This window comes from Dermacentor albipictus, chromosome 2, assembly GCF_038994185.2.
Source record: "Dermacentor albipictus isolate Rhodes 1998 colony chromosome 2, USDA_Dalb.pri_finalv2, whole genome shotgun sequence".
Lineage (NCBI taxonomy): Eukaryota > Metazoa > Arthropoda > Arachnida > Ixodida > Ixodidae > Dermacentor > Dermacentor albipictus.
The window spans coordinates 75,979,373-76,005,895 of record NC_091822.1 but is presented as its reverse complement, the minus strand read 5'-3'; the positions used below and the strand labels follow the sequence as shown (position 1 = coordinate 76,005,895).

The following is a 26,523-nucleotide window of genomic DNA, read 5'->3' as shown; positions in this document are numbered from 1 at the left end:
TCGTGGTTGTGGAACCACAGCTGCGCCACGCCCGCCAGGTAAAAGTTGACGTTGCTGAGTTTGTCGCCGTCGTCCCATTTATTGTGGGCACTCACCCGCTCATACGAAGTGAGCCAGTTCTCGACGTCGTGTTCGCCGGTCCGTTGAAAATGACGGGGTCTTGCTGTCTTGGTACTCCGGAGCAGGCGACCACCGGTGATGCGGTAGCACTTTGCTGTGGCACGTCGGCAGGCAATGAAAAGACGGGGGGTGGAGTCTGAGTACGGAGTTCCCCAGTGAAAAATGGAGCCATCGCGCTCCACGAATTGATAGCACGCGTTTAAGGTTAGATACACTCAGCTTTTCATATCAATGCCCAGAAATAGACAACGGCCGAGCGGCCCGAGCTCGAGAACCAGCAACAACAACCGTCTTCTTCCTCTTCGTCTTCTGCTGGCACCCGCATTTATCATTACACCGTTTTTTTACAGCACCTAGCTTGAAATCACGCACAACATTCACCAGTCAGCAATTGATATCTTGTTGTATTTTAGTTTGCTCTTTCGAGTTCCCGGACACCCGAGGCCGTCGCACATTTCGCAGATTCAGCAAGCTAAAAATCATGCCAGTGTCTTCTGGTGAGTGTTCGCCGTTTTCTGTCCCGCCAATCAACTTCCACTGAGAGGCTGTTGACCAACTTTACCGATAGAAGACTATATAAGCACAAAAAGAAAGTGTTTCCATCGTCTGCGCGGAAACCAAGCGAACCCACCTGGATAGGATAAGACAGGATACACTTTATTGCTCCAATTTACAGAGTCATTCAGCGGTCAGACCGAGTCCTTCCATCTTTTTCTTGTCGATGGTGACTCCCGTCTTGCAGGGTTGGCGCCCCTATTCCAGGGCACCACTGACCATGGCTGCTCGTCGGGCATGGTGTACCAGCCCCCGTTGCAGGCATGGGTTGCCGCTGGAGAGCACATTCTCCCACTGCTCGGCACTCGGATATTCTATACTGCGGAATGTTTTGTTTTTGCTGCATTCACACGTAATATGATGCAGGGTGGGTTTTGTGGCACACCATGGGCACATATCCGTGTATTGGTTTGGGAAAATTTTGCTTAGTATATGTAGATTTGGATAGGTTCCTGTTTGCAGCTTCCGCCAGCAAACTGCCTCTTGTTGATTAAGCATGTTATGGGGCGTATGGGGAATATTTGACCCTCGTTTCTCTATGATAATTTAGTATTTCGGAGTACGTCGGCATCACCGTTATGAAGTCCTCGGGGTCTCCACTTAGGTCAGCTCGGTTAGTAAGCTCGCGAGCGGTCCTATTGGCCCTCGGGTTGCCTTGAATTTCAGTGTGTTCCGGTATCCAGAAAATGTTGTGTCTAACTGGTCTTTCGTGTTGGCCAGCGCGGTGGAATATCTGGAGCGCCTTTTGGCCAATTTCGCCATTGATGTAGTTACGGCATGCTTCCATAGAATGCGTTAATATTGTAAGCGATTTTTTAGCGCGGTAACGCTCTTCGGCCGCTAGAGCAAGAGCCATTTCTTCGCGCTCACTTACCGTACAGTCCCGTGCCGAAGCGCAAGTGATCTCCTTATAGTCCGAGCTAATTACTGTCGCGACGACTTTTCGCTCTGTTGTGCCTCGTTTCCAAGGATACACCGCGTCGTCCGTGTATACGATGTTCGCCATGGTTGCTAGATATTTCTCTACATATTTTGCCCTAGCATTCCGCCTGGCTACGTGTAGGTTTGGGTCCATGTTCCTTGGCAAGGACCCTACCCTGATGGTGCTGCGGTACTCATCTGGTAGGTTTGCCGTCTCTGTTCTTCCCTTTCTCTTTCTTGAGCTCTAAGCCTTTTTAGAAGCCTCGCCTGCTCGAAGGAGAAGTCCGAGCTCCTGAGAGTCAGACCAGGAAAGCACTCGAAAGAGGAATTCAACGTCACCCTAAAAGGACAGAAATTACCATAAAACGAAGTCAGAATTCTGGGAATCTGGGTGCAAAGTAACCAACGCTGCACACACATTATAAGCCTACTCAAGCAAGTGTGAGCACAGGTAGCGCGCCTGATCACCGGTGTATCACAAAAAAAGAAGCGGCATGAGGGAGGGAGACACGGTTACGCTGGTTAGGAGCCTCATAATCAGCCGAATCACGTACTCCCTCCCCATTACAACACAAACAAAGGCGAGAGGGACCAGGCCGACGCCATCATAAGGAAGGCCTACAAAACAGCTCTTCATCTGCCGGCCAACACTTCGACAGAAAAGCTGGTAGCCTTCGGATTCCATAACATGTTCGAGGAGCTCAAAGAAGCACAATTAGTGTCGCAGATACTCAGACTCCAGCAGACTACCACGGGAAGGAAACCATCTGGAAATTGCAACCACCCGCATGTAGTACAAAAGAGTGAGCGATCCGATTGCTACTGCGCCGGCTATACCGACGCCAGCGTCAGTTGCGCGTGCATGTCCTAACCGACTCCTTACGGCTGGCTCGCAGCTCCGATGCCGCCTGCGATGCTCAGAGTTCAGAAGTATATTTTTATTTTAAATTTTTAATATTTAATACTAGACTTTTATTACTTTATAATTTGTATTTCTAAAGGAATCATGTTTAGTTTCACACACCATTTATTGTATCTCGTCTTGTAGTTCATCGTAGATAGCAAAGTTTATTTTTTTCGTTTTTTACTTTCTTTTTTGTCACTTTCAATTGCGGTCGTTCATGAATTGATATCGCTACTGTCGCGTTTGTGCGCCTACTCTGCAGTGGCATTCACCTTGTGTTATATTTGCTGCACGTAGCTTTCCCCGTCTTTAAATTTCATTTCAGAGGTAGTTTTCTTCTCGACTGATTGATTTTCTTTGGTATACTGTTGTACGAATAACGCTTTTGCAGCGTTGATGATGTTTGCTGGCCTTGCCGTATAACACTTATTTTATGTTGATGTAACCGGAGTGTCCCCCTTACCTAATGCCTTCCTGAAGGCTTCTAAGGCATTCATCAATAGATATTTCTCTTAAATAAAGTAAAATTCACTATGCCGACGAACGGAAGAGTGACTAGTATTTCTTCTGTGTAAAGAACATTTGAATCATAGCATTCATAATTATCATAGTGCCTTCGGTGGTGGTGACTATAGTATCCTAATAAACGAATACCTAATGGCATAACATAGGATTCACTATTTTTGCGCACAACTTATCGCTGCGTCCATCGTGTTGCATTGCCTGTTTCTCGAAGCTCGACCGGCGTTACGATTTAGTAGCGTCGCGTTGTCGGCAGGATCAGGTGTGCGGTAGACCATGGCGACCATGTAGGAATGAGACTATTTCTAGTGCGAAACTTGCATTGTTCATACAATGGTTGGTGAAGGATATAGAAAAGAATGAATGCTTTTAAAGAGACATTGCGCAACCCCTAAATAGGCCCACTAAAATTGCAGGTGGGATCTTGCTCACGTCAAAGTCACGTGACATGCACTGAGTCGCCCTCGGTGCTTTTCGGCTGCTCCCACTTTCCTGGGCGAGGTTGGACGTCCCCGTTTGTCCCTTGCGGCTGCTCACCCTTTGCTAGGCAACGTTCGCGTCCCCGTTGGTGCTTTGCGGCTGCTCCCACTTTCCTACGCGACGTTGCACTTCCTTACCTCCACTGGCGGCAACCCGCGGGTCTGGGATGGGCCGCTGATCCTTTCTTCTAGGTGACGTTGGTTCGCGGAAAGGGTCTCCCCTAAAGTCGGACAGTTGGCGGAAAGCGTTTTCACGCACACACACAAAGGGGCCTGTACACACTGAATGGCGTCCGCTAGACCGGCAACCATTCGAGACAACCATAACAAATTAGGAATACATCCTCCGTTTGGTTGAGCAGGGCCTTTCGAGCATCTTTTTTGCCTGGGGCTTTACACGCCAACCGTAACAAGCCTCGAAACTGCGGCACGCAGCGGGCAGTCACACACAAACTCACGCAGCAAAACACACAGATTTCCTATAATCTCAAATGAAACTTTTCTTAATGTTCGCTGCGTCTTAGGTGAAGCATTCTTTGTGTGTTCGCACTTTCAGTGACGTTCCACATTGAATATTTGCCTTTGGAGTGGCATGCTGATTACGGAGAGTTATGGTTGTTCGGTCGCTAACAAAGCCAACACATACGTAGTTCAGAAAAGCGATGAAAGGGACTAGTTGGTGACTGTTCATACTTTCTACCTAGAACGTGACGAACGCTTGCAGAGATATACCGCTTCTACATGTCTAGCTGAGTGTATTGGGAGTATGCGTTCGGAAAAAAATAAGCGCATTTGTGAATAGCCGCCAACACACTTTTTGCCCCGCGTACACCTTCTCCTGTCATTTTCTAATGAGTAAGGATTCATGCATCACTGAAAAATAAAGTTTTGCTCGCCTCATCAATGCAGCAGCAACAGTACTGGAGTGCGCAAAAGCCTCCTCGACGCCTGAAAAGTCCTTAGGTGATAGCGCCGCGGTACAGAGAAGCAGCCAGCCATACCCTCCACTGAATTTAAGCTCTTTGCGTGTGGATAGGAGTGCTAGAAGAAAACCCACTAGTGCACGCAAACCTCTGAGGTCATGCGGGCGGGCGATCAGCTCGGATATCGGGAGTTGAAACATGCAGGTTGATCGGCTGGTTATTGCAAGATAATCCAAAGTGCAATCATAGACGTGGCTTTGATCTCACTACTACTACTCTTACTCTTAGCGAATCGTTGATTTCCCAGCATTACCGCAAAAACAAAACAACAAAAATGGTGAGGATGGCGCCATGAATTTTCACAGCACCTGCTGATGCCTAGTTAATTTTTTATCGCTATAGTTGGACTACGTTGCATTTGAGGATGGAATACTGAACTTGGCAAGTTTCGGTTACCTTTATTTCGCCACAACAACCCAAATGCGAGACGAAAAAACACTATTGTGGTAGACTGATGGACCAACGCTAGATTTCGAGCAAGAAAATAAAATAACATGGCCAAGTTATGTCTTAATTTTCTATTGCTCAGAAGCCCACTATGTATCACAAAATTAGGAAAAATGGACTTTTTTATAGGATACGTTACCACTATCAACTGATTTAGTGTTTCTCTTTAGTGGCCCTTTAGATATCCCATCAACTTCTGCCCACTTGTGAGAGGTTCTGAATTGTATCGATGCTACAACGACCGCGGTTACATCGTCATCCTCCGAGGTGTGTCGGGGCACTGCAGCTAACATTCAAATGTTACACGCCTTTTTAGGCATGGGCCAATATAACTTAAGGTTCATAAGAAAATGTCCACCTATTCTTTATTAAAAATTACATGATTGTGTAGAGACAGAACCGCGAAGAAGTTTACCGGAAACAAGTGAAGATTTCACTAATACTGTCACGTGCCAGTATGGCAGTATCTTGACGCATATTTTTAATAACATCTTGATGAGGCTGGTTGAATCATATGTATACACAGATTTACCGGCGCGAAAAAAATAACGACACGAAGAAACAAATACGACAGACAAGCGTTGACCGCAAAATTGAAGTGTGGTTGAAATTTACCAGCCATTCTGTGCCTTTCCGAACGCAGGCATGCGTTCACCAGTCACATATACATGAGAAAAAAACAGCAAAATCATAATCTTTAACGCGAAAGTGGTTTTATTTTTTTCCGATAAGGCAAGAGAGGAAGCATTACCCATTTATATCTTTCCTTTCGAATATGATATGCCTCTATTATTACCCTTTCCCTCTTGCCTTTTGCTTTCCTTGTGAATTTTGTCATTTCAAACATAGGAGTACATGCGTACTTGTTTCAAATTCCCATTAAATGATTTTAATTATTCTTTACGCTACTGCAGTGCTGACAAGCACTTTGGAAACTCTGTCCCGTTTCTCTGATATATGTTTTACCACAGATCAGCGGTATCTGGTAGATAACGTTGCGAGTGAGTGAAGGGAGTTTAATGATGGGTGGCTCACAGGGGCCTTTCGAACGCTTGCGCTTGCACGCTCAGGAAAGCTTGCACGGGGCACTGAAAAGTAAATTAGCAGTACGCCTATCAGAAACATTCTTGAGCCTGTGCAGAAACTTGTGCAAGTTCGGCACCAGGTGCACTGCGCTTTTGTTATCATTCTTTTCTTTGTGTGCTGTTTTCAAACTTGTTAAAGTGCTCCAGCAATCATCCAGTAAACTCGCTTCACTGAGTGCACTCGCATCATTACCTGTTAGATGCCACTGCTCCGTGGTGAGACATAATAAATTGGACAAACGGGACAGTGTTTCAAAGCCAGAGTTCATTTGCACTGTAGTAACGTAAAGAACGGTTATGCAAGTCATTTAGCGGCACGTCGTAACAAATGCGCATCTACTCACATGTTTGAGAAAAAAGAATTCACAGGAAAATGAAAAATAAGAGGGAAAGGGAAATAAGAGAACACATCATGTCGGAAAGGAAGGAGGTGAATATTGAAGCGCTCCCTCTTTCGCTTTCTCGGAAAAGGAAATAGCTTTCTCTTTCGCCAGAAAGATTCAGATTCTGCTGATTTTGCTAAAGTATATCTGACAGGTGCAGGTATGACTAATACCGGGACAGGTATAGAGTGGCTGGTGAACTTCAAGTAAAATTCCAGTCGGCAGTTGGCGCTTGCCAGTGCAGTTTGTGACTTCGCGTCCTTGCTTTTTTCGCACTGTTCAGCCTTACATCTAAGAAATTTGTAGGATATAATGAAAGATGTATCTTTTGTTTTTTTATTTGGTGAATACTCCGCTCAGCTACCACGCGTGATTTATTTTTTTTCTTTATGCTTTTCATGCTTCATTCGTAACACAGCAATCCAATATGGCTCAATAATATAAGCCGCATGGCTAATGTATCATTATTACCAGCTTTTTCTGAATTCCCAAAGTGCTGGTAAACATTTCATGCAGTGACACACCAATAGTGTTCACAACAGTAATGCTTTGACGAAGCTCCGTGTAAAGGTCTTCATCTCGTACACTTTTCGCCCTCAATGCGCTGGTTCCACATAATAGTAACTTACTCTCAACACTGCTGCTCGTAATAATGCAAAACCGTATAGGTAAAGGAATTGTAAATGAAGCAGCGAATATTTCCACATGCTTTCTTTCACTGAAATATATTTTTGTTTCTTACCCTTCGGACCCAGAAATCGTCCTAGGGAAAGCCTAAAATGACCTTTCTCCGGCCCGACTTTGATACTCTCGTAGTCCACAGAGACGCTTTCACCTGTGTGGTTCTTCAAGACAATCTTCAGCTTCATGCATTCTCCATTCGACGTAAGAGCATGTAGCGCTCTGTTACCTGTTTAAGACAAAATTAAAGGAAAAGGTGTCAGAGAAAATACCGGGAGCAATAACAATAAATTCAGCGTAGAAAAACGAAGATTGCGAACGTACAAGAAACATTACATTGGCTGTGGCACTTCTAGGACTATGCAAATATGAAACAATGCCAAAAATGCAGAAAACAATGACAGCTTGCAAAGTAGCTGCCACCATTGCTTTAGAGAGTTCATTTGTGGGGTTGAACGTCCCTTTGCAACTCACGAATTATGTCTGCCTGCGTAGTAAGAAGCGTCAGAATAATTTCGGCCACTTCTGGTTATTTAACGTGCATCCAAAGCACAGCGCACAAACATTCTTGCTGTTGGTCCCGTTCATATTGCGGCCGCTTCGTCAAGGAATCGGTCCCGCCACATTGTTGTTGAAAGAGTACATAGGAGTCAGAACGTCAAACAAGACGGCTACGTGTAAAAAAAATTCGGTTCTCGTTTTGTGCAACTTAGCCAATAACCTAGTAAATTGCTAATTTACACTATTCCATTCGATGGTGGCCATGAAAAAAAATTGCTTCCGAACGAACAACTGAGAAAAAAATAACAAAGAAAAATTTCCCTTTCAGTGTGCTGCACCTGGTTTCAACTGTAGTTCAAGCATGAGCAGTCGCATGGATACCGTACGATTGTAAAGTTCCAAACCACATACGTCATCCACACTGAAAACGTAACGAGACTCCGACTATAGTCAACTTGTTTCGTCAAAATCTAGTTCGCAGAATATCCTCCATATTGCAACTACATACGAGATCACTCGAGTGCTCCCCCACCAGCTATGCTTTGACGTCGCCAATTTCCTCCGGTACAACATCATTTTACTCCCTTAGGTCCCCCTACCGTAACTCACGGGCCGCGGCCGCACCATTATGGTCACAGTCAACGACGAGAACTTGCGCTCCTGCCGAACGGAGCACAAGCTGACCGCTCCCTACCATCTTCAAATAAACGGTCGTACCGACCCTTTATTCGCGGCCTGCCATAAATGTTCTCTGTACGTGCTTCATCAGACCGCCGTGACTAGCACCTTGCGCTACCTCTACTTAACGTTTTCCTAGAATTCATCATGCCACGACACCACCGGATTCTCTGTACGTGCATTCTGACCGTGAACCATCGTCACTTCTGAACACCCTAGTTCCTGCAGCTAAAGCCCCACCCAGGGAGAACGCACTTGATGTGCCGACCGCGCCCAGCAGATTCCGGCTCTCGCTTGTCTGGCTCACACGCCAACCACGAGAGCCTGTATGATAACCGGCGCCAAAATAACCGCTTCTCAATAGGTTCTTTAGTTATCCAGTGGCACCTGTTCCATCGTGTAAGCTTGTGGGAGAAGCTGCTGTCACGGTACGTTGGTCACTACTGTGTCGTCCGTCAGGTGGCAGATGTGGGATATGAGGATGTGACAGTGTCAATGCAGTATGCCACTTCAAGACACCAACGTAAAAGACGCGAAATGAATCTTCCTTGTTTCCCATGCACCAGTCTGCTGCTCAACGCCAAGACCACCTTGTCGTGCTCGGCGGTAAAGTGCGTATCTGTCAGCCTACGCTGAGATTTGCCTTACTGCATCGTTCAGTGTTGCGGTATGCGCTTCTTTCGCAGGTGAAAACTCAAAATTTCCTTCAAAGTGCACGAACATCCCCAGTGCAACAGCAGCAGTGCAATATTAATGATACGGTAACCAGCCCTGGGATTGCGAGAACGCATTTGATTCAGTCAAAATCGCAGCAGTCATGGAGGCATACAGAATCAAAGTGTAGACGAGCCGTATGCAAAAGTACTCAAATACATCTATAGTGGCTCCACAGCCATCGTAGTCCTCCATAAATAAAGCAACGAAATCCCCATAAAGAAAGGCGTCAGGCAGGGAGATACGATCTCTCGAATGCTATTCACAGCGTGTTTACAGGAGGTATTCAGAGACCTGGATTGGGAAGAACTGAGGATATGAGTTAATGGGGAATACCTTAGTAACCTGCGATTCGCTGATGATATTGCCTTGCTTAGTAACTCAGGGGACCAATTGAAATGCATGCTCACTGACCTGGAGAGGGAAAGCAGAAGGGTGGGTCTAAATAATAATCTGCAGAAAACTAAATTAATGTTTAGCAGTCTCAGAAGAGAACAGCAGTTTACGATAGGTAGCGAGGCATTGGAAGTGGTAAGGGCATACATCTACTTGGGGCAGGTAGTGACGCCGAATCCGGATCATGAGACTGAAATAATCACAAAAATAAGAATGGGCTGGGGTGCGTTTGGCAGGAATTCTCAGATCATGAACAGCAGAGTGTGATTATCCTTCAGGAGAAAAGTGTATAACAGCTGTGTCTGTGGCTGAGGGAACAAACGCGAGTTAATGACATCTTAGTTGAAATCAAGAAAAATAAATCGGCATGGGCAGCACATGTAATGAGCAGGGAAGATAACCGATGGTCATCAAGGGTTACGGAATGGATTCCAAGGGAAGGGAAGCGTAGCACAGGGCGGCAGAAAGTTAGGTGGGTGGATGAGATTAAGAGGTTTGCGGGGACAACATGGCCAGAATTATTACATGATCGGGGTAGTTAGAGAAGTATGGGAGAGGCCTTTGCCCTACAGTGGGCTTAACCAGGCTGATGATGATGATGATGAACCAGCCCTAGGCATGCACGCCCTGTAGTTTGCTTGGCATGACGCCTTCACTAAGCTGCAGTGCGATTATAAGTCATGATTCGCATGTAAACGTGATCGCTATGTGCGGTTACTGAAAGCAAAACACGCTTTTAGACATAGGTTCCAGACATAGGTTGCTTTGGGGTCGGAGCAGTGCTTCTTCTAAGCCCTTTCAGGGTCCATATAATTCCTTTGATTGAAAACTTATTTTCACCGCATTTCTTGCATTTTAGGAGGAACCAAAGACGTACAGCTGTCAAATACACTACGAATTTTCTATTGAGGGAATTTGGTCAAGTGGACATAATGTGCGCTCCTTGTAAAAACTCACTAGACGAAGATTAGATATGGAGGTACCAACTCTTTCATGTCAAGCACGCTTGAAAAGCACAATCCCGGTCACTTGACGGTTATCCCTGGTGCAACACATTGCGAAACACGGTGAAAGCAGAGAACCCGATACTTACAGCCGCATACTCGCACTCGCGTCACACCCGCGTCACTTCCCGTTAATTTAAAAAAACACATTGAACACGTTATTCAAATTAGCAGCGCTATTCAAATCATAGGTGCATTGAACACATTTTAGAAATCCTTATTTTCGCGAACGATTTCGCGAACGCGATCGTATGGCTGTTCACTATGTTGGCATACACAAATGTGTATGCAGCTCTCTAGAGTGCTAGTAATATATTTCCTCAGATTTGGGCAAATGTCCCTTTTTCCCTGAACAACGCCTGCAATTGCTAGATTTTGGTAAAATTCCCTAGGCTTGGCAGCCCTGTGTTGCCCCTAGACGGTGTTTTTTACTACGCGTATTTTTACTAGGTTAAAACTACGCGACTACTGAAAGCAATACAAAGCAGCCATCGATGTGCAAAGAAGAGGAAGATGACGTTGTTGTTCTGCACGCCAGCTATCTACAGTTTGGGCGACAGACATGCATCGCAGCGTCAGTATACCCTGGACATTGTGTTTCGTTTATGTAACAATATCTCCCCTGATCTAGATTCACCTTCAGTATCTGCTACGAAGTGTGTGCCACAGTGGTGCCAGGAGAAAATGCACCACGCTGAAGTTGCAGGCTTTCTGCGGAATGCGCATAGCGCGAGGCCAGAACCACTCATCTAATTCACCTTAACCTAGGAAAAAAGCTTTAACACACGCCCATGCATATTTGCTGATGCGGTCACTCGTAGAGGTGATGCTATCCTTTAGAATTCCAGTGCGAGTACGCGTTCTTTAAGTTCAGTATATAAGGAGAAAGTCTCTGAGAAACCCCTCGCAGAGGTGCGACATTATCACAGCGACTATTTTCAATTTTGCTAAAGAAGCCCGGAAGGGGTGTGTTGCTGCCCGTGTCCTCACCCGCTCAGCAAGTACAGCAAAATCAGTTTCAAGAAAAGGTGGTGATTAGGCTCGACGTCTCAGAATGCACTCAGGCAGACGCAGCAAGTCAGCAACTTCCAGCTGCATACCCACTCCCGTCCTCCCAACAACACATTGTGGTCGTACGGCTATCGAAAAAGCAAGTACTTCGCCCATCCACCCATTGGTAACTCCGCCTCGACAAGCCCGGCCACCAGGTCTCTCACGCCGCGAGGAGGTTCGGTTAAGAAGGATGTGCGTGGGTGCTACATTGTTGCCAGCTGCAACCTGTTTATGAGCTACAGACTATCGACGAACCTTCGGCTCTACCTGCCCCTTGTGCCCTCACCCAGCTGCTCTCGAGGGTCTACCGCACCTGTGGTGAAATTGTGCCGGACTGCGCTCATCAAGACTCCACTACCTGTCATCACCTGTGGATCTGTGGTGCTCACCATAGATGACTGTTGGACTTCCTTGAACACAACGTGCACATATATCTTCCATGCATCACACGCTTTGTGCCGTAGGGCAACCTTCCAAATAAAAAAAAGCAAAAGCAAGCTTATTGAGCATCGAATTGCATGTGGGCCTAATTTGGGCGGAGGGCGGGGAGCATCGGTTGAAAGCTTTGTGGTTATAGTAACTATGGTGACGCATATGCACATCTGCAGGGTACGAGACACTTCAAGAGTGAGACGCACTATGGGTGCCATACTGAAAGTTAGGCTTAGACCAGCGCTTTCTGGTTGTGCAGCAATTTTGGCAGCAGCTTCAGCGCCCGTTCATTTCCTTGAACAAGCCACAAATTTTACCACCTTCTTGTAGTTTCATAATCATGACTACTGTTCTATCCACAACCATTCTACAGGAATTTGGAAATCTTTTCTTGAATGGCAAATTGACATCCGTGGGTGAATACCATGAGGTTACAGAGAAAATCAAACATCATCCACGTCGTGGTGGCTTTGAATAAATGTATTAATTAACGGCATATTTGGTGTTCACAAAGTATTTCTGTCCTACTTGTGAGCAGTGCTATGCTCACATTAGGAATCCTGCACCACAGTGGAACAATGCGAAAACTTTATGCTTAAATTACACCTTGAGAAAGGAATTCAGAGAGTTTTAGAATAGGCAACCTAAGCCACACCCCAGTGTTTCGGGACTCGACTCCATTGCGGGTCCTTCGCACTCTTTTGTACTCACTGTGCGTTCTCTTACACGACCAGTGGCTTTAGTCTCCCAAACCTTGGGCACTCTAATCGAAAGTGCTCTATTGTCTTCGATGCGCACTGAGATTCGTTGACAGTGACCGACATCTGCAGACACCGCTCGGAAGCCCACAGGCCATCTAGCAGTTCAATGAGGCATCCGCTCCGCCGGGGCAGTCCTTCTACACAGGATCAAGTGAGCCTTTTTTTTTTCTTACACGCTTCATGCTGCAGGAAAGATTTTACCTTTACTGCATGATTTCATCCTACGAAATAACTTAGCGAGCGAAACTAAAAACAATGCCGCAAAATGGACGTGTCGAGTGCGTCACTGAAGCACAGTATTGGTCAATCCAGGCGACTTTCACTGCGGCTATTCCTGGTCGCTGTGCTAAATAGAAAGCCTGTCGTGAAACCCCATAATTTAGGCATCACGAAGGCCAATCGGTATGTTTCGTTTGTACCTTTCTGCCCATTAGCAGTCTTTTTGTTTTCCTAAACTTACCTGTGAGGATTTCATGTCCCAATCGCTAAAGTTGTGCAGGAAGGTGAATGAACAAGATAAGGGGACACGCAAATCATCAGGTAGTGTTTAGACCAAACGACTTGTGTCTCACTTGTGTTGTCTTTGCACCAAACGACACAACCGTGCCACACACGTGAGCTCCGAGCCAACCCAACTTACCAAACCAGTACTCTTTGGCCGGATCACCAAAGCCGGTGGCATACGCTTTCCAGTTACGGTAGAAGTAGTACACCCTGTTACCGAACTGCCCTCGTCTCTGAATGACCTGCACGAAGCACGAGCAGAACAAGAAAGCATGCACTATGTAGTGATCCGTGTGCCCGACAGTTTATGACAGATCACGACAAAAACGCGTGAAATAGCGAAAGTTAGTTGCTTAACAAATTATATAGCCCTGCAATTTGACAACATAGATAAACTAACGTGGGCACGTTATGCGCGGAACGCTATTGATTCGCAGTTATCATGTGCCACGGATAATTTTCTTCAACTTTGAAACTGGCATCCAGACTTGATAATTTATTATTCCGAAAGCGAACCATTTGCTACTTCGCAGGTTTGTGCTCAACTGATTTACATAATAGTGTATTTTGGTATCGCTCGTAGAAGATACTTTTATTGGACAGATAAAGTCGTTAGATATGGCCTCCAAAGATCGCCTTCTTTAAATGCATTAGCATGTCTAGGCCTACCCAACGACGAAACCCGTCGGTCTGTTTGTCACGTACAGTGAATCGGTACAAAGCAATTAATTTAGTAAACAGATGAATAAGTTTGCAAGGAAAAACACTGGAACCAGTGAGTTTCGAATCTACCACCCCACGCTCAGAAGCAAAGTGTCTTACCCAGTGGGTTAACACATACTTTCTTTTTTCAGTTTTTTTTCTTTATTTCTCGCTTGACAACGAGCATAGATAGATGCTTGTGATCCCAGATAACACTCGTTTTATATGCGTTGCAACATCGAACATTGACATCACATCTTGATCGCATTCAATCGTCGCATACACAACATGTACTTTCACAACCACTTCCACAAACTATTTATGCACAGATTGGCCTTTAACATCACAGAGTCTATGTGCCAAGAGACCACAGCGGAATGCATGCAGCCGGTCTAGAAAGATAACATCCATCTGTTGAAGATCCGTTTCAGCCGGCAAAGGAAGCAATGTCTAGTACATTGAGTGGAAAATTTATCTTTAAAGTTCTCTGTAAAATATCCCAATATAATATCGCACAGTTACAATAAATGAAAACTTGTTCAATAGTGCCAGCTTTGTTGGACAGAGAGCATCTTCTTCCCGACGGTACGTAAACCACTCTTTGTTTTAACCACCCTTTAACAGGTAAGGTTCCCGCGCGAAGCTTCAACATATATGTTTAAAGTTCACCGGTGTCTAGATATATTTAATCCTTGTGAGTACTCCTTGCCCACGCCATCTTGGAACAGTAACCGACAGATTGGCACAGGGAAAATAGACGCTTTATTTTTACGTTACAAGTGTACTCAAGTGAAAATCTTGCCCTGAGGAACTGCTCTAACGCCAGAACTTCGCGCAAGAACCGTGCCATTGTGCAACGAACGCCATGGCTGAAGAAATAAAAAAAAGTCAATAGCAACTGTACACGTGGTTTGTAAACACAGCAAAGAAAAGCCTCTCTTTCCTCTCCCAACAATATGAACCGTCATACAACTTGCTGAAGAAGCAAGTGACACAATGAAAAACCACCCTTCTTTACTGGAATAAACAAATTTGTCTATGGTGTTCGTTCCCTCACAAACACCAGCTAAACGTGGGAGATGTGCAGTGAAATGATAGAATAAGCTTACGTGTACAATACAGTGGCTGTAGAGCATACATAATTTTCGCAGCATTAGAAAACGTTGAAAATAGCGGCACTTTCAAATATCGACATTTTACTGCCACCACGTGCTTCGCCCATCGTCCGCATTTTATTATTTTCTTGTTTCGGGCCAGACTGACTCGTTCTCACCATATCAAATAACTGGTGCCCCCAGATAAGTACTAGGTGCTGTCAGCCGCTGCATATACACAAAAAACAACGGGCGTGGCATCACCATGGCCATGCCAGAGACCAATATACAATTCCCAATACAATTCCTCTTTTGCTTATTAATTAGACTGCCAATTTTCTGGCCAAACTTTTCAATAATTTCTAATAATGAGCTTATACCCCTCCTATCCAGAGGAAATATGGCAACGTCATCAGCATAAGTTAAAACACGCACTTCGAATGATTATATCTTAAAACCTCCGAGTTCTGCAAATAAATATTATTTTATAGCGCAGCTCGAATAAACAGCAATAAATAAAAGACTTAACGTGCAACCCTGTCGAACGGAAGAAAACAGTTGTGTGCGTTCTCAGAGTTCCCCATTTACGATTACATTGGTACTTCACCTTTGATAGGCCATTTTGATTCGTTAGATGTGACGGAACCAAGTACTACATGAGTAACAAAAACAGACCACTATGTGGTACTTTTTCAAAAGTCTTAGCTGTATCTATTTGCGGCATTACTGCTTTGAGGAAAGCGTTATCGCAATGATCTAAAATGCTTCTGGCTAGATGAATATTTCAAATATTATCCTACCTCTAATGCCCGATGCCTGACGCAGCCGAGCTAACTTCCGTTTTATTGCAGCCTTGGCGTAAAACATTTTAATAAAACCTCGTAATGAGCATTTGTCAGCATAATTGGCATGTGTTCCATTAAATTACGTGATATATTGCTATCTTTTCATTTTGGGATTAGTGCTGCGGGTGCACGATTGAACGATGGCGGTAAAGTCTCTCGCTCGAATGCCCCGGAAAATACCTCACGCAATGCTGCTGCCGTATTCGTTTTGAACGCATTGTAAGATGCCGCGGTAATTCCCTGCAGGCGCTAAGAGTACCCCGCGTTGAGTTCCTAAAGAGCGCTCTCAATTTCTCCCCTGCTAATATCCCGCTGGGGTAAATTTGTTTTCTCTCCATCTAGCCATCGGCGTCTCTGCCAAGAACTCATCCACGTAGTCTGGCAGCTTTGCCTCGCGACAATCAAACAACTATCGATAATAAATTTCAAATATTGTCCTGATAACTTTATATTCCCGCGACATCTGACGACTATATTCTGCTTCCAATATTTCATTTTCTCTTGCCTTTGCATCTGACAAAGCTCGGCTTATTGGTGCTTCAGCTGCGAGGTATTTTTTAGCTCTTGCCGTTTATTCGCACCTCTGTATTTTTCTTCCTATAGGCTTTTCAGTTTTTCTTGAACTACTGCAGTTCTTGCGACACAAAACCCGGAATAACTGTATTGATTCGCACCAAGTCTTCCATCTCCTGCGGCAGGTCCTGTTCGTGCTTTCTAGCTTGCTGCTTGATGTGTCCACCTCTCTCCATAGCGTTCAATCTTCACCTTTTGTTTAAAAACTCCGATTTTCCGGTGGCACTGCTTATTGTGTCACTATAAGAACTGCCCGATTTCTTTCTGTTTCATCTATTAACACTTCGCCTTTGGCTAGCTGAGTCTTCTATTTCCAACTGTCCAATTTGAAGTGTTCTTTCATGCTTTTGGCTGATCTCAAACACCACTAAACAATTATTACTAAAGGAAACCGCATCAACATCCAAGTTATGACACAGAGGCGCAGCTTCTGAAAATGCCTACACCCGATGTAGTCATGCATGATTGATTCCTTCAATGTGCGCGAAGCGTTCATGACGGCCGCCCCTTGAGAACTGTGCCACATCGCTTGAAGAACATTTGCTCATGCATTCTTTGAAAAACGCACCTCTTTCATCATTCATACTTGCAGTGGCTGAACGCTCTTCTTGATCAAAGACACTGTTGTAGTCGCCCCACACAATTGCACACATTTCTCGAGTAAAAGACACACTCAGCTCGCGGCTGAGCAAACATCTTTTATGCGGCTTTGTAGATTCGTAGACACAAATATATGGCTAAAAACCCGCGCTCGCAGAAGGTGAGTATGTCTGAACCAAATGAATGTGTTGTAGTGGCGGTACACACACACGTCCAAGACGACAGTTTCTATGCAGGCGTTGTTCACATATGCGGTGATGGCGGAATAAAAGCCATCTCTACAACCACATGTAGAGCCGACTTGGCGCAGTGTTGACCTTAGGAAGATACTGATTTCGTGAAAATTTATTGGCAAACACACCACATCTCTAATGGATTTCTGTGGTCCATTCCAGCGCTCCTTCAAGGGACGAAAAGCTACTGATCTTCAGGGCTCATGCGCTTGAGCAGAATTTAATTCGTTGGTTTTGCGTGCCAAAACCACGGCTAAGTCAGCTGGTATACTGCCCAAGTAAAGGGGAATTGCGTCAAGCACAAATTTCTCCCCAGGTGCTTGGCAGGCCAAACTAAGGGAGATAAAGAAATCAAGCATGCTGCCATGGCAGTGGTTTCATTGATGCGTGAGAGGGAAACGCCATACCGCTTGTCGTCTGCTATGCGCTCGATGAGCACACGACTTTCTCTGCGGGCGCCCACGAAAACCGACACCGCTTGCATTTATTTATTTTTTCCAGATTACTTTCTTCTTTATGATATTTTCAGTACCATTCGCCTTCTAATTTTCACGTATTACTCACGTGTGTGCAAGAAGTCTATGTGGAAACTTATGTTTATTTGTTCAATGTGTCCGAGCCAGCAGGCCTTAGCACGTGGCTATATTGTTTCGTCAGAACGTACGTAGGCAGATAAATGTGGTTTATTCTCTGTTTTTATTAGCTTCATTCGCACGGCAATGCATTCAATACACAACACACTAATGTAGTGCTCAGTTTCTCATTTTTATGCTAATATGCGCCTTCCGAACTACAATCATACATACATAAGACAGGTTCCTATAATTTCTCAGCGACTGAAAAGTGTTCCAGAGGCCACGTTTGCTTCCTGTGTTCAACATAACTCTCTCTACTAAATTTCTGTCGCAACAGTTATTTGTGAATAATAGAAATATTATGAAGAGCACCAGGTCCACATTTTTCGCTTACCAGTAAAATCAACTTCCTTTTTTCTGCCATAAACGGGTGTTCTTGCTAGTTCAAAAAAAAAAAAACATTGTGTACCTGTTAAATTTCCTGCATAGCTCTCCTTGTGCTGATGAATATTTAGGGAATGATACTGAAAAATGTCTATAGCCTTTTTTTCTTATTGGGTTTTGTTTCGCGATCGAACTTGTAAGACCACTAGAGCTTCGTTCAGATCTTCACCCTGGCGAAAAAGGTGCATGATTATGAAATTCCTCACGAGCGTATTAGATATGTTTCTTAAAATATGTAGTGCATTTAGTTTGTTCAATCATTATTTTGGCAATCACGGCATATTCTCAAGAAAGTAGTAAAAATTGCGCCGAGTTCCTTTGTCGAGAAACAGTAAATGCAGGAGACGCGTGTGTCAATCCGCGGTGGCTCGTCAATTGAGGTTCGGCAAGGACAGAGTGATGCACGAAAGTATTATATACAGCGTAGCTTTGCGACATGCACAAACACTCTTGCCCCCGTATTCAGAAATGCATCTGAATTTGAAGCACTTCCTTGACTTGATTTACATGACGCCTGTCGTGAACGCACCAAAAGAAACGCAGTGAGTGTCTTGAGCGCGTTCGCACCAGGCGTCATTTATATCAAGTCAAGCATGAACTTCACGTTAAGTGGCATTTCTGAATGCGGGGGTTAAGGCAGTTTAAATCGGCTTCATTCAATGCATCAGGGTAACCTGCACACAACATTTCTCTTTTCAATGGTTTTCAAGATCTTCCTCCAATATAATGAAAGATAGAGTCACATATATAAAATTTGTGGAATTTTTCTTGGGCGACCAGTTCATGGCGAAGCTTTAATATTGCCATAGGAACTACATGGAAACTCCAGGTGCATTTCTGCCGTGGCCGTTGGCGTCCGCTTCGTCATGAGGTCCCGTATGAGTGGAAGCTTGTGAAGGTGAGCCGGCTAACGCGGCTCAATGTCGCGTGCACGATTGAGGAACGCGGCCCGGATGCGTGCCCTCCCCCTGTGGCTCGCGAGGAGAGGGGTGAGGTGAGGTAGGAGGGGCGTTTTTTTCCGGTGGCTGCTACGGTGCCTCGACATCCACCTCGCATGCCGCTCCATACTGAGTGGAGACAACCGTGGCGTCTGCTACGGCGCGTCTCAAAACCGAAACTAGCCCAAGTGTTCATCATGATCATAATCATCATCATCAGCCTCCCTATACATCAGTCATGTGCTAATTGTGGCCATGCTGTCCCTGCAAACTTATTAATCTCATCCGTTCACATAACTTTCTGACGCCCCCTGCTACGCTTCCCTTCTCTTGGAATCCAGACTATAACCCTCAATCACCACCGCTTATCTGCACTCCCCATTACATGCCCTGCCCATGCCCATTTATTTTTCGTTATTCCAACTAAAGTATCATTAACTCGCGTTTCTTCCCTCACCCAATCTGCTGTCTTCTCGTTGAACACAACATATGAATACAACAATCAAACCTCAGTGTTCACCCACTGCCAAAACCATGATTCGATTATGCTGCATACCGTAGGGGCGGAGGGGGAGGACAAGCGATTAATTTCGACCACCACGGGATCTTTCACGTGCCCCTAATGCACGCATGCCCTTCGCGTGGCACCACAATGAGAAAACATGTCAGTCAATTGATAAGGGTTATAAGGAGTGGTATGGGGTTATGTGGGTCTCACCACAGTTGATAATCGTTCGACTTTGACGGATAAGGTGCCAAAGAGCGATAAGGGCTTTTAATGATGGGAGCAATTCTGATAGGGTTGAAATAACTGATAAGGGTTGATAAGGGTCGCATCAAGTCCGATATAGTTTATAAGGGCTGGATTATGTCCGACAAGGTTGATAAGGGCTGGAATATGTCTGATAAAGTTGATAAGGATAGTCAAGGGATGATTAGAATTGCATAAACTTCAATAGGGTTGATAACGACCGCTAGGAGTTCATATGGGTTTACACTGGTCGCATCAGGTTTGGTAAGATTGATAATGAAACCGGGCTGGGTGAAGATGAGGAAGTGGCACAATGCTTACGCATACTTTGACAACTCCAGCTTAACTTCTCCAAAATTCTTATTGTTCAGGGCTATCGCATCTGGTTCTTTCCGTAAAATTCTGCGAATGCATACACAGGCAAATTCAGTAGAGAACTTGCCATCGACGATGTCACCTAAACCGGAGGCGGCCTAAGCCTTGCAAAGCATGAAAAATGGCAGCACGTACCGTCCAGCCTCCCCCGTCGGTCTTCATGTCGCAGTAGACGACTTTCCCTTTGACGTCATCTTTCCCAATAAATATGTCATACAGGCCACTTGTCGTCTGTCCGGCACCCAGAAGGTCGGCACAATGCCGGGGCCGCATATTGCCTGCGATGTACACGAAGAATAAATACTGGCAAGTGGATTTTTTTCATATATTCTAAATAAAAACAAGCTTCCTTTGGTTCCTGTGTGATCTCAATCAAGCTTTCTTTATTATTGCACTTGGCAGCGAAGCCGCAAACTCGTTATTTTAGCACAATGTAACTACATATAAATACACATCTGCTTCCTAAAAATCTTTATTCTTTTTGACAATAAAGCGGCTCGCCCTGAAACATTTCTACAAGGCGATGCGTTTTGTTCAGAAACATTGTTGTGATATTTAAATCGTAGTAAATGTTAGCCCTGCTAAAATTTGCTTTTTCTCCATTTTATGCCTATGTCGCATTTGATACTTCAATAAATGCTGATTTATTTATATTTCCAAATCGTGCTTTCTTTGTTTCTCCTAGAAGACCCTCTCGCTTGGACAATGCTTGAAGTACATATAAATAGTATTAAAGATAATAAAAAAGGAGTTCATGGCACCGCAGAAGAATTTGCTCCAACATGTGAATGTGCGAATCTTGCGCAAAGTCGAGATGCATTCAATGCTAAGCGTGAATTACGCGTTAGCGGCAAACGGTCTTCCCGAGGGCAGCAACAACCACGTCGGAAACCTACCCATAAAACGCACCGGCTGTTTTTAAGGAAGCCTCGTTGCTTAAGCGAATTAGAAATTGTTATTCCCTGTAGCACCTGCATAACAAATTGATTTCTACTTCTGACCAAGATTTTTTGCCAAAGGCTTTACTTTCAGAGAGGACCGTGAATTTCTTCTGAAGCTTTCACAAATGAGCTGTAGATTTAACAGGTTTCACAAGGCCACTATTCATAGGTTGCGTGTCTTTGCCATTTCCACATTCCTTGTGCAAGCGTCTCACATTTGAGTTGTTTACACCGCTTAGTAGTCTTGACACCACTTCCGCTTGAAACCAAGCACAGGACCACCAAGCTGAGGCCCGCCACGCTCCAGCCGATATTTCTTCCACGATGCTGACTATCCTATTGAGAACCGGTACCGGTGAAACAGATAAAAGGTTGGAGAGCACCACCGTCCTAAATCATAAGCAGATATCATAAACATTACTAAAAGCGATCGGGCACTCTCACCATCTTTCTCTCTTTCTCACTATTTCTAAAGCCGTCATTGTTTTCTTTGGTGCAACATCTTCAGCAAATACGGCAAATTTATTCCCCTCGCCTACAATTTTTCATAAATACTAAATGCATAAAATAGCAAAGCACAGAGCATGGCTGCGCATAACGATAATCAAAATATACCCTAGCTATGCTTATATTGTTTCCCTTACATAAAACTTAGTAGCGCGTGCTGGTGTCAGTCGAACGGCAAAGTACTGAAACGTGTACTGGGGAAAAGATGGGGAAGGCTGGAGATGAAATTCGTGTTGCTCTATGTCTGGAACGTGTACTGTTGCATTCATGTTCCGTAGTTATGTTAAGAAGTAAAGCGTAAACTGGAGAGCACCGTATGTTTCCGCTGTGCAATTAAGAAAGTTTGGTATAGCCGAAGACCATTCTAAAGCGCCAGCTTTCTTCAGCTCTTATTTCAAGCACACTGCCATCTCTTGGGGTTCAGGAGGCGTCTCACACGAATGCTCGAAGTTTCGTTTATGAGAATGTGTTCCCAAATATCTATCTTCACTGAATTTACATTTGCACAAATGAGTTTCTCTTCGCGCTTAAACTATCACTATTTTCAATAAAGATTACTATAAATCAACCTATAAACCTATGTATATCTTCAATTTCAGAACCTGACAACGTTTACCTCTAGAACCACACCCAGAGAGGCCACTCTAGCAGTGCTATTGGAGCAAAAAAGGGCAGTAAATGGGATATAATAGGGCTCAGTGAAGCTAAGAGGACAAAAGAAGCACATACAGTGCTAAAAAACGGACACGTCTTGTGCTACCGGGGCTTAGCGGAGAGAGGAGAACTAGGAGTCGGATTCCTGATTAGTAAGGATATAGCTGGTAACATACGGGAATTCTATGGCATTAACGAGAGTGTGGCAGGTCTTGTTGTGAAGCTTAAAAAGAGGCCTCATTTAAACTTTTTGTGTGCAAACAGACAGGGACAAAGTAGAGGAGCAACACAACGACGAGCGCCTGCCTTGTGTTGCGTTCGTCCTTGTGTGGCTCCTCTTATTTGTCCCTGTCTGTTTGCGCACAAAAAGTTTTTTAATGATGAATCTGTTCCAACTAGGCCGACTCGCAGTCATATTAAAAAGAGGTACAAATTGAACGTCGTACAGGTCTACACCCCTACATTCAGTCAAGATGAACAGGAAGTCGAAAGCTTCTATGAAAACGTGGAATCGGCGATTAGTAAGGTCAAAACAATATACACTGTGCTGATGGGCGACTTCAATGCCGAGGTAGGCAAGAAGCAGGCTGGAGACAAGGCAGTGGGAGAATATGGCATAGGCACTAAGAATAGCAGGGGAGAGTTATTAGTAGAGTTTACAGAACAGAATATTATGCGGAAAATGAATACCTTCTTCCGCAAGCGGGAGAGCCGAAAGTGGACGTGCAGGAGCCCGAGTAGCAAGACTAGAAATGAAATAGACCGTATACTCTCTGCAAACCCTGGCATCATACAAGATGTGGACATGCTTGGCAAGGTGCGCTGCAGTGATCATAGGATGGTAAGAACTCGAGTTAGCCTAGACTTGAGGAGGGAACGGAAGAAACTGGTACACAAGAAGCCAATCAATGAGTTAGTGGTATGAGGGAAACAAGAGGAATTCCGGATCAAGCTACAGAACAGGTATTCGGCTTTAACTCAGGAAGAGGACCTTAGTGTTGAAGCAATGAACGACAATCTCATGGGCATCATTAAGGAGTGCGCAATAGAAGTCGGCGGTAACGCCGTTAGACAGGAAACCAGTAAGCTATCGCAGGAGACGAAAGATATGATCAAGAAACGCCAATGTATAAAAGCCTCTAGCCCTACAGCTAGAATAGAGGAGGAGGAGGAAAAATTTTATTTGCTCTAATTGGGTAGAAGTTAGCGGTGGCAGATGTGGTCGGCCATCTTCACTGTCTTCTTCCCCATCTGCGCAGGGTCGACGCTCCTATTCCAGGGCACCACTGAGGGTGGCTACTCGGCGAGCGTGCCTTACTAGTCCATGCTGAACTTTCGGGTCGCTGCTCGAGAGCACCCTCTCCCACTGCTCCGCACTCGGGTCTTTTATTTGAAGGAATTGTTGATTCTGAACGCATTCCCATGTAATGTGATATAAGGCGGGCTTGGCGCCGCACCAGGGGCAAATGTCTCTATACTGGGTGGGAAACATCTTGCTTAGTGAGTTTAGGTTTGGATACATTCCTGTTTGCAGCCTTCTCCAAGAAGTTGCTTCATGCTGATTTAGGCTGTTGTGGGGTGGAGGGTATTTGATTCGGACCCCCTTATAGTAATTCAATATGTCTGAGTAGCTTGGGTTGACTGGTATCGCCTCCTCAGGGTCGGTGCTTGTGGCTGCTCGGTTTGTGTGCTCTCGAGCTGCCTTGTCCACCCTTAGGTTCCCTTCTATTCCAGCGTGTCCCGGTACCCAGAAAATTGTATGCCTGACTTTGTTGTTAGCTCTGCAGGAGCGGAGGATGTGAAGCGCTCTGCGTCCTATTCTGCCGTTCATGTAATTCCGACATGTAGTTTGCGAGCGGGTGAGTATCGTTAAAGACTTTCGGATCGGTAGCCCTCCACTGCCGCTAGAGCTAGGGCTATTTCCTCAGCTTCCGTTACCGAGCAGTCCTTCATTGACGCGCTGTTGATCTCTTTGTAGTCCTGGCTTATTACTATCGCAGCTGTCTTTACTATGTTTGTGCCTCTTTGCTTGGCGTATACTGCAGCATCTGTGTATACTGTTGTGTTTTTTGTGGCCAGGTACTTTTCGACATATTTCGCCCTTGCGTCCCTTCGCGCTGTGTGGAGGTTTGGGTCCATGTTTTTGGGTAGGGGGCTAACAGTGAATGTTTTCCGATATTCATCAGGAATCCCCTCCGTTCCTCGGGTTTCTTTGATTGATTCTGCGAAGCCTAGCCTTATTAGCAGTTCCCTTCCCGTTTTGGTCTGCTGGAGTCTCATGAGCTGTGCGATATTTTGGGCTTCTTTTAGTTCTTCGAAGGTGTTGCTTAAACCAAGTGCCATTAGTTTCTCTGTCGATGTACTGTTCGGCAGGTGAAGTGCTGTTTTGTACGCTTTGCGTAAAATTGTGTCCGTTTCTTGTATTTCCTGTTTGGTGCAGTTGAAGTACGGGAGTGAGTATGCGACCCTGCTGACCACCAGGTTGCCAACCAGCTTAAGTGTGTCTCCTTCTTTCATCCCATATCTCTTTTGTGACACCCGCGTGATCATGCGTGCTATTTGGGTTGTTGACTGCTTGAGTGTTTTCAGCGTGTGGGTGCAGCGCTGGTTAGATTGCACCCACATTCCAAGGATCCTGATTTTTTGGCTTTCCGGTATCGGCCGCCGCTTTAGCCATATGTTAACGCTTTCTTTGCTTTTCTTGCCCCGTGTAATTCTCAGAAGCTCGGATTTCTCCGTGGAGCACTCAAGGCCTCTTTCCCCGACGTATTCTTCCACGCAAGTGGCTGCTTCTTGCAGATAGCTTTCTTTTTGGCACAGCGAGCCTTTAGTGGCCCAGATGGTGATGTCATCTGCATAAATGGCGTGTTTTATGCCTTCGTTTTTGCTTAGTTTATGCCCTAGGCCAATCAATGCGATGTTAAAGAGTATCGGGGAGATTACTGAACCTTGGGGTGTCCCCTTGTTTGGTGCGGCGAATTTTTGCGATCGAATCTCTCCCAAACCTATTGTTGCTGTTCTATTGGAGAGGAAGGCTTTGACGTATCCGTGTACTTTCTTCCCGCAGTCTACGCTGTTAAGGCCTTCCAGGATTGCCGCGTGGCTTACATTATCAAAAGCTCCTTTTATGTCTAGTGCCATTAAAATGTGTTCTCCGTTGTATGGTATGTTGCTGAGAACCTCATGTTTAATTTGGAGAAGGACATCCTGTGTCGAAAGCCTGGATCGGAAACCGAACATACTATGGGGGTACAGCTCGTTTTCCTCCATGCAATGTTGTAGTCTTTTTGTTACTATCCTCTCATATAATTTGCCTAAGCACGATGTGAGGGAGATTGGTCGTAAGTTTGTTACCTGTAGCTTTTTACCTGGTTTGGGAATCATTACAATCTCGGCGTGTTTCCATTCCTCTGGTACCGTTTCTGCAGCCCAGTGTTTGTTGAGGAAGGCGTTGAGTTGTTCCACCTGTTCGTCCCCTAGGTTTCGAATAAGTGAATTTCTTATTTTGTCCGCGCCCGCTGCTGTATTCTTTCTTACGCTTCTTATGGCCGCGTACACCTCTTCTTTTGTGATTGGCCTGTCCAGCAGCTCGTTTTCTTTCCCTTTGTATTGTTGTGTGTAGGCCGCCGGGTGGTCATGTCCGAAACATTTGACTCTGACCTGCTTTACCAGTTCAGAGTCCGGTCCCTCGAATTGGTGTACCAGGCGGTGTATGGCCTTATTGTTTTCAGATTTTGTTTTTGTTCGCTCCAGGAGCGCCTTGAGTATGTGCCATGTTTTTGCCGTGCTAAGTGTTCCGTTTAGGGACTCGCTAAACTGTTGCCAGTTTTGCCTAGTCAGCTGAGCCGCATACTCCTCCGCCACCTTGGTTATCTCTGCGATTTTCTTTTTGAGCTTCCTGTTTAGCCTTTGTTTTTTCCATCTTTTAGTGAGCCCGCGTCTTGCCCCCCATAGCTTCAGCAGTCGCGAGTCCACCTCAGGTATTTCCTCTGTTCTTTCTATTTCTTTGGTGTACTTGTCGAGCACCTCCCTGAGCTTGTTTCCCCAGCCTTCTAGGGACTCGATGTTTCCCTCTATAGTTTTGCATTCCTTCCTGAAGGCATTCCAATCTGTCACCTTGGTGGTGCCAATTTTGCGTTTTATTCTTCCGGTTGCCAATAGCGTTTTT

At 45.1% G+C, this 26,523-nt stretch overlaps 1 protein-coding gene across 2 annotated transcripts in view; it reads right to left on the bottom strand.

Moving 5' to 3' along the window:
- Positions 1-26,523, bottom strand: part of LOC135913110 (techylectin-5A-like) — a 53,845-nt gene that overhangs the window by 5,646 nt on the left and 21,676 nt on the right. The window contains exons 2-5 of one of the 2 annotated variants that reach the window (XM_065445781.1): positions 21,410-21,530; positions 20,389-20,531; positions 13,260-13,365; positions 7,142-7,309 (exon numbers count right to left, since the gene is read on the bottom strand). In XM_065445781.1, coding sequence (XP_065301853.1) covers positions 7,142-7,309; positions 13,260-13,365; positions 20,389-20,526 — 412 coding nt within the window. In that variant the 5' untranslated portion in view covers positions 20,527-20,531; positions 21,410-21,530. The remainder of the gene's footprint in view (positions 1-7,141; positions 7,310-13,259; positions 13,366-20,388; positions 20,532-21,409; positions 21,531-26,523) is intronic. The other variant, XM_065445782.1, reaches the window with a different exon arrangement.